General features: G+C 39.5%; 1 protein-coding gene across 2 annotated transcripts in view; it reads left to right on the forward strand.

Annotated features, from left to right (window-relative positions):
* The window catches only part of LOC129108416 (cGMP-inhibited 3',5'-cyclic phosphodiesterase 3A-like), a 66,410-nt gene that overhangs the window by 48,372 nt on the left and 6,385 nt on the right, over nt 1-11,653 (forward strand). Inside the window, exons 4-11 of one of the 2 annotated variants that reach the window (XM_054620224.1) lie at nt 254-411; nt 8,143-8,216; nt 8,924-9,075; nt 9,217-9,351; nt 9,609-9,720; nt 9,951-10,064; nt 10,671-10,870; nt 11,421-11,624. In XM_054620224.1, the coding sequence (XP_054476199.1) occupies nt 254-411; nt 8,143-8,216; nt 8,924-9,075; nt 9,217-9,351; nt 9,609-9,720; nt 9,951-10,064; nt 10,671-10,870; nt 11,421-11,624 (1,149 nt within the window). The remainder of the gene's footprint in view (nt 1-253; nt 412-8,142; nt 8,217-8,923; nt 9,076-9,216; nt 9,352-9,608; nt 9,721-9,950; nt 10,065-10,670; nt 10,871-11,420; nt 11,625-11,653) is intronic. The other variant, XM_054620226.1, reaches the window with a different exon arrangement.

Consider the following 11,653-nt stretch of genomic DNA (forward strand, 5'->3'; position numbering starts at 1 on the left):
ATATTCTATCAGCTCATGTGTTTCATCTTCAAGAAAAACAATTGTCCCATCTAGATGATTAACTTGACTGCAGACAAAGCAAATAAGCATTAACCTTATCTCACAGGTGGGAGTGCTTTAAGAGCCAACGCAATTATAGCCATGGGTTTTTTTTCATTTGTGTAGTTAGGTTATGGCTGAGGATTTTATTAATTTATGGGAAATAGTGCTGAGAAGGGTTTACCTTTAGTGTTAACTGTGTGTGTGTTTGCAGCGTCTTAGGCGGAGTCTACACCCTGGTCTTCTGAGGAGGATCTCTTCCACGTGGACCACCACCACCTCCGCCACAGGCCTGCCCACCATTGAGCCGGGGCCCGTCCGAAGAGATCGCAGCGCCAGTATCAAACCCTACCATGAAGCACTCACCTGCAGGTACCTGAGCTACAGCTGAACACCTGATGTCTCATTCTCCTCTCAGCATCCTATCCTCTGAAACTTTTACTTTTACTTGTGCTCCAGTTGCAGATTTAGCAAATGCAATTTTTACATTACTTTTTTGCCTGCTGTATTATTTTTTCCTCCCCAGAGGGAGCTACATGGAAAAAAAGTTGTTTTGTAAAAGAATTTTGTATTTCGGTATACTAATTAGATCCTACTGTGCAACTACTACTTATGCACAACTATGGTGCAAATGCGGACTCCTACAATGGCTAGCACAGTATGACACATCACTCTGAGGCTTTAGAGGTTTATTCCCAGCAGTGTGGCTGTAGTTATACCAAAGACAGCTTGAGTGAACAGTAATGGCGCAGCAGTTCGGAAGAGGATGTGTGTGCATGGGAGCAGGAATGGAAATATGCCCCACAGGCAAACGCATTAACCTGAATAGCTAAGACACACAAAAACTCTCTGCACGCTGAGCTGAAGATAGCACGAGACTCAGGCTACACAGAAGTATCATGGTTCAGAAGTAGATGTGTATGCTAGTGATACAATTTTTATTTCGTTTTATTTTTCTTTGCATACTTTTAATGCAATAAAATCATAAATCAGTACAACCACAAACTGTACAACCACATATATTTACATGTATTTGCAAATATTATTTTTATCTATCAATAATGCCTTACAACACTAAGCATAGCATATTATAAAGCATCTTGTAATTACTTGCCAGGTCAAGTGTAATATTAATTTATAATTTTTGGTCACTGACATTTTTTTTGCTCATGCTCAGGATCATAGTGTATTATAATCCCCACAGTTGTAATACATTATAATCTTTTCATTATACATTAATACATTTTAATCACTTGTGTAATGCATTATAATGTGATTATCAGTTACTCTAAGTGCTAACTGTGTTTTCAAATAAAGTAAAAATGAATTTGAATATATATGTATATATAAATATATATAATTGGGGTTTTCTTTTGTGGGGGGGGTTGTTGGATATAGAGAAGGTTGCAGGATAAGTGTAAGTATGGATGAGCGTATGTGTGCATTCATGGGTTTGTGTGTGCATGAAAGCATTTATTTTTGTGCTGGGGTTTATGCTTGGCTGCTTTTTGGTTTGCATAAGCTGTTGAGAAAATCTGGCCTGGTAGTTCCATTGTGTTCTGACAGGACTAATACAGATGCAGTGAATGAGTAGAAATGTCAAGACAGGACAGACCAATATTGTTGAAACTACATTGAAACTACAATAAACACAATTTATTAGTGTTGTTATGATTACTAAGTGAAACATTTCAGCATAATTTACTGTGATCAGTGCAGAGATTGCATTCCTTACAATTACTTTGTGATTACTGTGACGTTATGTTTGGATTATTTTAGAACAGCTCGTGTATTTTATGAATTTCAAAAGGGGCAGAACATTGGAGATTCAACTTGAAAATTTTCATCTGTGCATGTTCGTGTGTGCTTCAATATGAGTTATCGTGCACACAATGTTTTTATGATGTGGATGCACAAGCAGTACCAGACATCACATGCTCCCTGTCTTTAAAATATTAAGTATCTCTCAACAAGAAAGAGACTCTTCGTTTTTCATCTACCTTATTCAGTTTCGCCCCTGTGGAGTTTGTGTCACAGGCATGAGAGTCCTCAGATGAAGATCGGCGTTAGTCTGTAAATACAAACGCTTCTGGGCGTCTCTGTGCTGCCAAGCAGCGCCGAGGATGCTTGTCATGTGCCAAATTTTGGGACAGTTAGTACATGGTGTAGGTTTGTCTATATGTGTGTACATGTTGTTGTAGTGAGTTTGTTTTATTTTCAAATGCTGCAAAAGAACTTTCTCTCAGATCTCTAAACTGAAGCTGGAGCTCAATTATTAATGTGAAAAGAACTGCAGAAAGCCCCGTCTGATGCCTGACTCAAAGAAACCCTGAACAGCCTGCTCGGATTCAAACAAAACAGTTTCGACTGATGATAGCCTCTGAGTTCCTGGGTTGGGTTTGTTTGGGAAGTGTATGTGCAGACAAACAGAACAAGAATTCATGCAACTTGTTTCTTACTTACTGTATTTAAGGCTAGTATTAGGAAATATTTAATTCTAATAAATTAAGATTTGTACATAAGAAAACCTGTCAATTTCAGACAGAATACATCTCACAAGCTTATTTTTCACTACAATTTAAGTCTACAACTTGAAATTTAAATCAGCTCACTCACATACATACTGGACCGGTTGAGGAACTTTTAGATAAAAATGAACTCACTGCTGTAAAATGAGGCATGACTCTGCTACTGCATGGCCTATTTCCCACCTCAGATTAATTGAGAAATTATTTTTGGGTTGGTAGTTTTGCAGAAATTACATTTTTTCCAGAAGAGTTGCCATGTTGTTTTTAGTTTGGAAATTACAAGCGGATACCAATTACAGGGCAGCCGGTGATAAGTTGATCCAATCAGGATAAGGAGGATACTGGCTCATTGTACTTTTAAGTATAGTTTGTATATCGTACATATACACTTATGTACAAATGACTTCACTTAATTCATCCAGTTAAAGAAGCCAGCCTACCATTAGTTGTGTATTGCAAAGTATTTTTTGTCGTGAGGAGATTTCTTTATGATTATTGCTGCACCATAAAGCTGAACTGGTCCCGTAAAAACATGTGGCTCCTGTCTTCTAAGGCAGTGGTTCTCAAATGGGGGTACGTGTACCCCTGGGGGTACGTGAAGGCACTCCAGGGGGTACTTGAGATTTTTAAAGAATATATTTAAAATTAGCATCCGTTCAAAAATCCTTTCAAAATAGTTATTTGATAAATATTCAATAAAATATAAGTGTAAGTTCATGAACTGAATTCAATGCCACAATGCAATCTTCAGTGTTGACAGTTTAATAAATCAGACACTGATGGCACAGCGCTGTGTATTCCATCTTTTTTTCAACCAAAAATTCTTTGCGCTGGTTAGGGGGTACTTGGCTGAAAAAATATTTCACAGGGGGTACATCACTGAAAAAAGGTTGAGAACCACTGTTCTAAGGTAATTGTTAAAGCTGAGCTGTCTCGAGAAACATGCTAACTATCCAGTGAAACAATCCCTGCAGCTCATGGTACATGTAGATGGACAAACCTACAATATTCGCTCAGTTTATGGTCCTTATCCAAAACTCATGTTGTGTTAGTTTAAAGTATTTGGTGAAGTTATATTCATGGATTTTTACCTTATTGGCACATTACTTACAGATTCTGAATGTTCAGTTGACATGATTTTACATCACTAAACACTCTGCAGACAGCTTTCCAGTCACATTTCTCTGTTTTCAATTTACCAGAACATATGTTATTTGAATTGTAGAAATGCTTTAGCAAGAGCTCCTTGTGGCGTTTTTACATCCTTATACTAATACAAACTCATAATATTGATACAGCACCTTCAGAAAGACTCACCCACCAACTCACTCTTAGGATGAATTCTGTGTTTTCAATTATTTATCAATATGTTAGTGAACAGTTAAATATAAAGTTAAAATATGTCAAGAAAACCTTCAACAAGGTGACAAACTTTTTAAATAACTTCAGTCGGGGAGGAGTCTTCCATGCACATTATTTATCCGTGGACAACATAAATGTCACATTGTGTATCTGCTAGTTGATAAAAAGCTGGTGGCTTGGTTGCTTTTTATTCTCTTATAAACAATCAATACATAACACACTTGTTAAAATATTTACACAACAAAAGTGTGGGACAACGAGATGCAGAGACAAGAATGAAAATAAATGAAACAAACTATTTATTGCATATTACACAAACAAGGTGTTATGCATACAATTGAGACCTTAATGTTAAATTGATGTAAAATAATAGAATAATTAGTAGAAAATTGATATAAAAGTTGACTACAGTATATCAAACCTTCACATCTAAATGTTTTGTCTTGCGTCTTGAGCCCTATAAAGAACGGTGTGGGCTGTGTCTGTCAGCGACCTGTTTGGGTCTGTTTGCACAATGACAGTGTGATACTTGAACAAGTTCTGTAAATGTAAGCACACTGAGCAGCTTCTGTACACAAAGACCCGTCGCCTGGTCTTAAAGCTCAGCCCAGCCCAGCAGCAGGCCCCAGCTATGGCCACTTATGGTGGTGTGAGTATAAACAAACACCTGGGCCTTTCCCCAGTCACCGCAACCTCACAATTAACACACACACACACACGCACGCACGCACGCACGCACGCACGCACGCACGCGCGCACACGCACACACACACACACACACACACACACACACACACACACACGCGCACACACACGCTTAGACACACTGTCACAGCTGCTTCTTCTGGCAGGGGTTATACAGACACAATTGGAGAGAACAGAGAGTCTCTGGGTTTAGTTTACTGCAGCTGAGAGGGCTCTCTTCGGGGTAACACTTCATTTAAATTTTGTTTTAGGCATCTGGCTCTTTTACAGATGCCTCAAATGAAAAAGAGATCTGGTTAAGGCTTCCATGACGAACTAAACTTAAACAGGGCCAGTGCCTTCTGACAACTACTCTCCATTGTTGGGGTTTAAACTGTGATGGTTCGATAAGCAATCGGCAACTTGCCAACACATCATCTCTCAAGTGGGCTTAAACAAAACAATCAAAAGTTTTGGGAAGTAGTGGGAAGTATTTTTGTAATTGATGTACTTTAAACCTGTATTTGTCATGCCTTGTGTTAGGCCAATACACAGTGACATCTGAATTTATTCACAGATCAAACAAACTGCCAATAATCATTTCTGATTTGTAATGAGTCTCATCAGAAAAGTGAGAGGCAGAAATGTTTGGATGGAGGCGAGAGAGAAAACACATGGAGGGGATAAAATGAGCACATGGCTTCAATTGCCTTCTCTCTGCTCCATCATCAAATCTCTATAATCTTAATTAGGACATTAGGCTTCTTTTTTTACTCCCTTCTTTTTTCCATCATGTCAGCTTTCAGTGACGTACGTTGTTAAGGCGGAATAACACAAACTTCAAAGCTACAATATCTTCTTTATTATCACACGGACCCGGTAAAAAAAGGGGCCGATTGAATACCTTCCATTTCCCTGAGCCCCGGCCACTGTGCTGTTATCTTCTTCACGTCATCTGGCTCGAGAGTGGGTAGATTACTGGAAGCAGAAATAATGGCTGCTGTGTTTATCGTGGCTTGGACACTGTCCGTTTGGGCTCTGAACCAAAGGTAATCTGTCAACCTGCTGTGAGTGGTTGAGTTTAAAATCTGGGAGTATACTGCAGCGGAGACGGGAGTGGACAGATTATTGCATGGCTTGAAACTATTCAGATAAGCAACATGGAAAATGTGGACAATGTTGCAATTTATACAGTATTTCCTATTGCAGGATAATTACCTTGATGAAGGTTTATTCTGGAGAATGCCAAGGTGCTTTTGTATGAGAACAGGAGTCATTTTCTACTTCAGAGAAAGACTTGACTGTCGACAATTCACCTTGGCTGTATTAACATTTGTTAAAATTATGCAGACGGCAAGAAACCAATTTTGACCTTTGACAAATGCATTATAAGTCTTATAATGTTTATGTACTAAACATTTTCTACAACAGCAAAAGCACGTTTTGAATAAAAAAGTGAATTACCTTTTATATCATTATTATGAGGAAATATTTAATTTACTTAATGCAAAGTCACAAAAGGATTACACAGAATTTATCTAAAGCTGAGAAGATCAATTAATTAGACGATCGACAGAAAAGTCATTCACAAATATTTTCATGCCAGATAACAACTCTATAATGCTTCTCAAGTTGAATATTTGGTGTAAATAAAAATATATGGCTCTGTTGGTATATAAAGTTGCATTTTTCCCATTATTTACTTGTTTCTTTTGACACTTTATAGACCAAACAATGAACAGGTTAATTGCAGTAATAATTATCTGATTTATAGTAGATCAATATAAAAGGTAGTTGCTGCCCTAGATGTATCTGCAAAATATTGATTGACAAACCACTTGTAGCAACAACATTATAATTAATGTTTTTTTGGTTGCACTCACAGCACTTGGTTAAGGTTTGAGAAAAAATGTTGATTTGGTTAAAGGATGAAGACCTCCACACTGACTTAAAGCACAAGAGAGGAGATGATTTTCTTTATTTTTTTTGGTCTAAATCTAACCACACAACGTGATGAAGATTGTTTCCTGGACCGAACAAACATTTTTGCAGACATCAGTTACATTCCCCCCAAAGTTATCAGGCAAAATAAATTATTTTCTTTGAGACAGGGTTGAAACAAAAACAAAGGATAAGTGTATTTAGTCTTCGTACTGTAGGTACATCTCACTGGGACAGTTAAATTACTGTAACTACAGTGCTAAATACTGTAACTACTCTTAAGAATATTTTCTGTGATAAAAGCAGAGTCACTGGATACATGACTGACAGATTCCTCAAGTGAAGGCGGCCCGACTTCCTTATTTACATTCAGTGCCGAAGGCTCAATGTCAGTAGCTGAGGTTATTCTGCTGCATTAGCAGAATAGGGAGAGTGTCTGCCAGTTCTTCAACTTTCATTAAAAGTAAACCTTTTAGGCCAAGCGCTGCTGCCTGCCCAGACCCCCCTGACAATAATGTACTAACTGTTCGCCCGCCAAACTATCAAACTATTTTATATTCCACACCTGCTAGGCATTACACGCAGTGGTCCAACCTGGCCATGCAAACACAACAGAACTGCCTTTGTTGGGGCCTCAGGGCCATTAAGGCAGGGTGGGTACAGCTCAAAAGTGTTCAAGAAACAATTTATCAGAAGGAGAAAGACACACTACGGGACTTTGTGCTCCCTTTGACACAATGCTCTAACGGCAGGCATTTCCTGCCCCTGAAAAAGGCAGGTTTTACTGCATTTAGAGAGAGGTATTTTAATTGGAACCACCTACATGTACAGTTTGACAGTGGCCTCAGTGGAGAAACATGGAAAAGCTGTTGAGAGCAGCTCGGGAGGCGAACAGTGATTTGTCATAAAGCTCAAAGAGGGTGGGCTCAATTTCTTATGAGTCATTTATAACAGTGCCAGTACCAGCAACTGTTTCGAATTTGTTTGGTTGTTTATTCTTGTTGCATTGTGTTAATGTGTGCGTCCATTAAGTTCAATAATGAGTATTTTTTGAAGCATCTGTACAACGTCTGTTTCATGTGGGGACAGCACAGTAGGAATCCCATTAAAAAAAAATTGACAACTTGACAACTTCTGCCGACCGGTTAGACATCAAAGACAGATGTAGTGAATGCCGTTATTCCCAATTATTTGGCGCAGCTACAGACAGCAAAGGCTTGCACAAACGCAAATGTACAGAATACCAGTCTGCAATTTTCCCCAATGTTTTCTTTTTTTTAATTTCTTCTCATCCTACAAAAACTACATTACTGATTCTAGCATTTGAAAATATAAAAACTGAAGCAGAAAATGTGTTGTTTTTTGACATTTAGCAGCCTTTCCGTGTGTATTCTCATAGCATGGAGGTTGAACATGTTCTTCTTTAAAGATCATTGAAATTGATTGATTCTGACATATATATGCAGGAGTGGAAGATGCAACACAGCACCGGCTGCAAATACCACAGCATTACAACAGGGAACGTCAAATATAACATTTCCCTTTTATGCACTTTATCTCTAACCTTTTAAACCCCTCTCGTCTACAGCTGTGGGAGACCATACATCAGACTGAGCCATGGGGAGGGTTCTATAGACAAGGGAGACAGGATACCTCGGTCAGGTATGCTCTCAAACTCCTTCCTTCCTATCACTACAACCACTATACTTCCAAACAGTAATGTGGGCATATATACTTTATCTCCTCTGAGACTCCCTGCACCCATTGCAATGTAATTAAATAGGAGTCTAATATATAGTAGATCTATTAAAAACAAAAAAAAGCATGTTCCTAACTGTAGGGCTGCATGAAACCCTCAAAATCAAATTCCATTCCAAGTATTAATTTTGTTGTGGTGTTACAAGAAAAATAGAAATAATTCCAATGTATTTTGTTTCTGTTTGTTGTTGTTGTTGTTGTTGTTGTTGTTGTTGTTGTTGTTGTTTATCCAACTGGACTAACCTAGATGTTATAATGTCAAATCAATATAGTTTCAGAATAATAATAATAATCATTTAAAGGTGACCATCAAATTTTAGTCTCAATCCTTTTTTCTGATGATTCAAAGTCAGACTTCTGCCACTGGGCACCCTATAAGACATCTTTTGAGTCAGAGGCGTGGCAGCAATCACTGAAACGCACAAGTGTTAATGAACAAGAGCAACCGAGATCTCTGGGAGTTTGAAAATAACCAGCTATAGTTGGATTATAGGAGGAGGATTTACCAGAGAAATCAATTCAACACCCCCCAAAAAGCCAGACGATAAGCATCAGTTTATCAGTTTCCTAGACTTCAGTGTGACATCTCTTTTGTTTTTGTCTTTTACTAGCAGAGGACCAAGTGGTGGCGTCATCAGACTATGACAGCACCCACGAAGCAAACCACAGTGACAGCAGTGATGTAGCACACACAGAGGAGGACACAGAGGAAGGAAAAAACCCTGCCCAGAATGTCATCCTCCACCCACTAATACCTCCTGAGGTAAGGCCAGGCGGAACGACTGCTATTACAAAAGCACCCTGTTAGTGAAACACAACAAACCTGCAAATGAACACTCATATTGGGACATTCATTATTAACATTGTATCTATTTGTCTCGCTACTTTTCATCACTTGTCACAGGACAAACCAACCCTTGCTCCAGAGCCATTAGTAATGGACCTGGAGCCTTTGATGAGTCAGCTAAATAATTGGAACTTCCCCATCTTCAGTTTGATGGAGAAAACCAATGGGAAATGTGGACGGATCCTCAGTCAGGTGAGCACATCTGAGAACACCAATGATTAAGCTCAGAGTGTCAATACATCTATTGATTATTTGCATAATGATGGAGAAATTTCCATCAATAAAATGCTTGAAAGTAATAAAAACTGCTGAGTAACATTGTATTTTGTTTCATTTATTAATTGGTTAGACAAGCAAGTAATTGCAGAGATGATTATACCCCCTCTTAACTGTGATGTGATGATTATTTAAGCCTGCTGATGATCACAGACTCTCTTTTTGTGTTTCAGGTCTCCTACAGGCTCTTTGAGGACACTGGCCTGTTTTCGACCTTCAAGATCCCTGTAAATGAATTCATGAACTACTTCCATGCCCTTGAGAACGGTTACAGAGACATACCATGTAAGCCTGAACAACCCTCTCCTTCTGTTTTTGAGTTTGCTTCAGTTTTTCTTGTAATCTTGTTTGCAGCTGTAACAATGGAACCCGTCACTAGAGGGAAATGTCACACCGTCATATATGACTGTTTGCAGCCTTTATGTTGTTACAGGAAACATAAGCAGCCTAACAGTGCACCCTGGTGGGGAAGATTACACACTGACTGAGGCTTTTTTTGCTTTTTTCTGACCCAGATCACAACCGGGTCCACGCCACAGATGTGCTTCATGCAGTCTGGTACCTCACTACGCAGGCTGTTCCTGGTCTGCCCAGCCTCATTACTGACCACGGCTCTGCCAGTGACTCAGGTGTGTTCATTAGTACATACATGCAGACATTTTTGTGTCCTGGTGGGGGTGCTGCTGTGTATGTGAAACTATCACTTCATAAAAGTGTGTTTTAAAACACATGAGCTCCGAATACCTTTTTATCGAGTTTTCTAACTTTTGTTAAGCCATTTATTATCATAAAGACCGTCTATATGTAGGCCAGACTTTTTTTCTTTTATATTTTTCCATCTGCCTGCAGCTTTACTGTGAGCCATCTCATTAATGGTGGAGCATCAAACCTGCAGGAGTATGTGTTCTTATCCTACTCACAGTTTGTCTTATCTAACTCAGGCTTTTGGCACTTGCAGTTACGTACCAAACGCTATTTGAAGTCTAGAACACCATGAAATTGCAGGAAGATTAGAGTTCCCTCTCACCCATATTTCCATAACCTCATTTGTATGCCTCACTAGGGCCATCCCTTTGATCCACATATAAGTGGATTTGAATTTTCAAGTGTGTGTTACTGCGTGTGTGTCTGTGTGTGCTCCAGAGTGCGTGCACATGAAAGTACATTGTGTGTTTGTGTAAATTCTGCCACCCTGCTATTCAACCTCCTCTCCTTGTCTGCTCCCCTGCGGCTAGACTCCGACAGTGGAATAACACACAGTCATATGGGCTTCCTGGTTTCAAAGACCTACACTGTGTCAGAAGATGGTTACGGCTGCCTGTCGGGCCTCATACCTGCTCTGGAGCTCATGGCGCTTTATGTGGCCGCTGCAATGCACGACTACGACCACCCCGGGCGGACCAATGCTTTCCTCGTGGCCACCAGCGCCCCACAGGTACTCGAGCTATTCAGCTAAAGAGAACGGCATCTAATTAGGAGCAAAGTCAGTAGAAGTCCAATTAGTTTATTTACTGTTACACACTCAGTTTTTCTTTGTTATCAACAAGTTGATCATTTTGATTGCCGATTTTCTTCCATTTTGTCTGTTTCACTGCCAAACTGCACTGGCAAACCTGAGGCGAATCATCAATCTTTGACAGCATAATCAGACAGTTACAGTAACTCGCCACGGCCAAGCAATGGGGAGGAAATGTCAGTGTTGGATTTGTAAAGTTCTGTTGAGATCTGCAGAGTATTTTCTGTCTAGACATACGTCCTGAATGTGGATAAACATGCTGTCATAACACTGAAAGATTGCATATCTATCAGAGGGTAGCAATGCAGTGCACTGGCTCTATTTCTCTTGAGAATACTAACACACCAGAAACATTTGAATCAACTACACCATCCACTCTCTAAAGTATTTAATGTGCAGGAATGATGGATTCACATAGATTAATTTCTGTACTTGTTCATGTAAATGTAAAGTGTTTGTGTGTTTGCAGGCAGTGCTCTACAATGATCGATCCGTCCTGGAAAACCACCACGCTGCCTCAGCCTGGTCCCTCTTCATGTCGCGGCCAGAGTACAACTTCCTCGTCAACCTGGACCACGGGGAGTTCAAGCGTTTCCGTTTCCTGGTCATTGAGGCCATATTGGCCACTGATCTGAAGAAGCACTTTGACTTCCTAGCTGAGTTCAATGCCAAGGTACTTCTAGAAACAATCATTTGACATTA

Source organism: Anoplopoma fimbria, chromosome 19 (genome assembly GCF_027596085.1).
Source record: "Anoplopoma fimbria isolate UVic2021 breed Golden Eagle Sablefish chromosome 19, Afim_UVic_2022, whole genome shotgun sequence".
NCBI classification, from domain to species: domain Eukaryota; kingdom Metazoa; phylum Chordata; class Actinopteri; order Perciformes; family Anoplopomatidae; genus Anoplopoma; species Anoplopoma fimbria.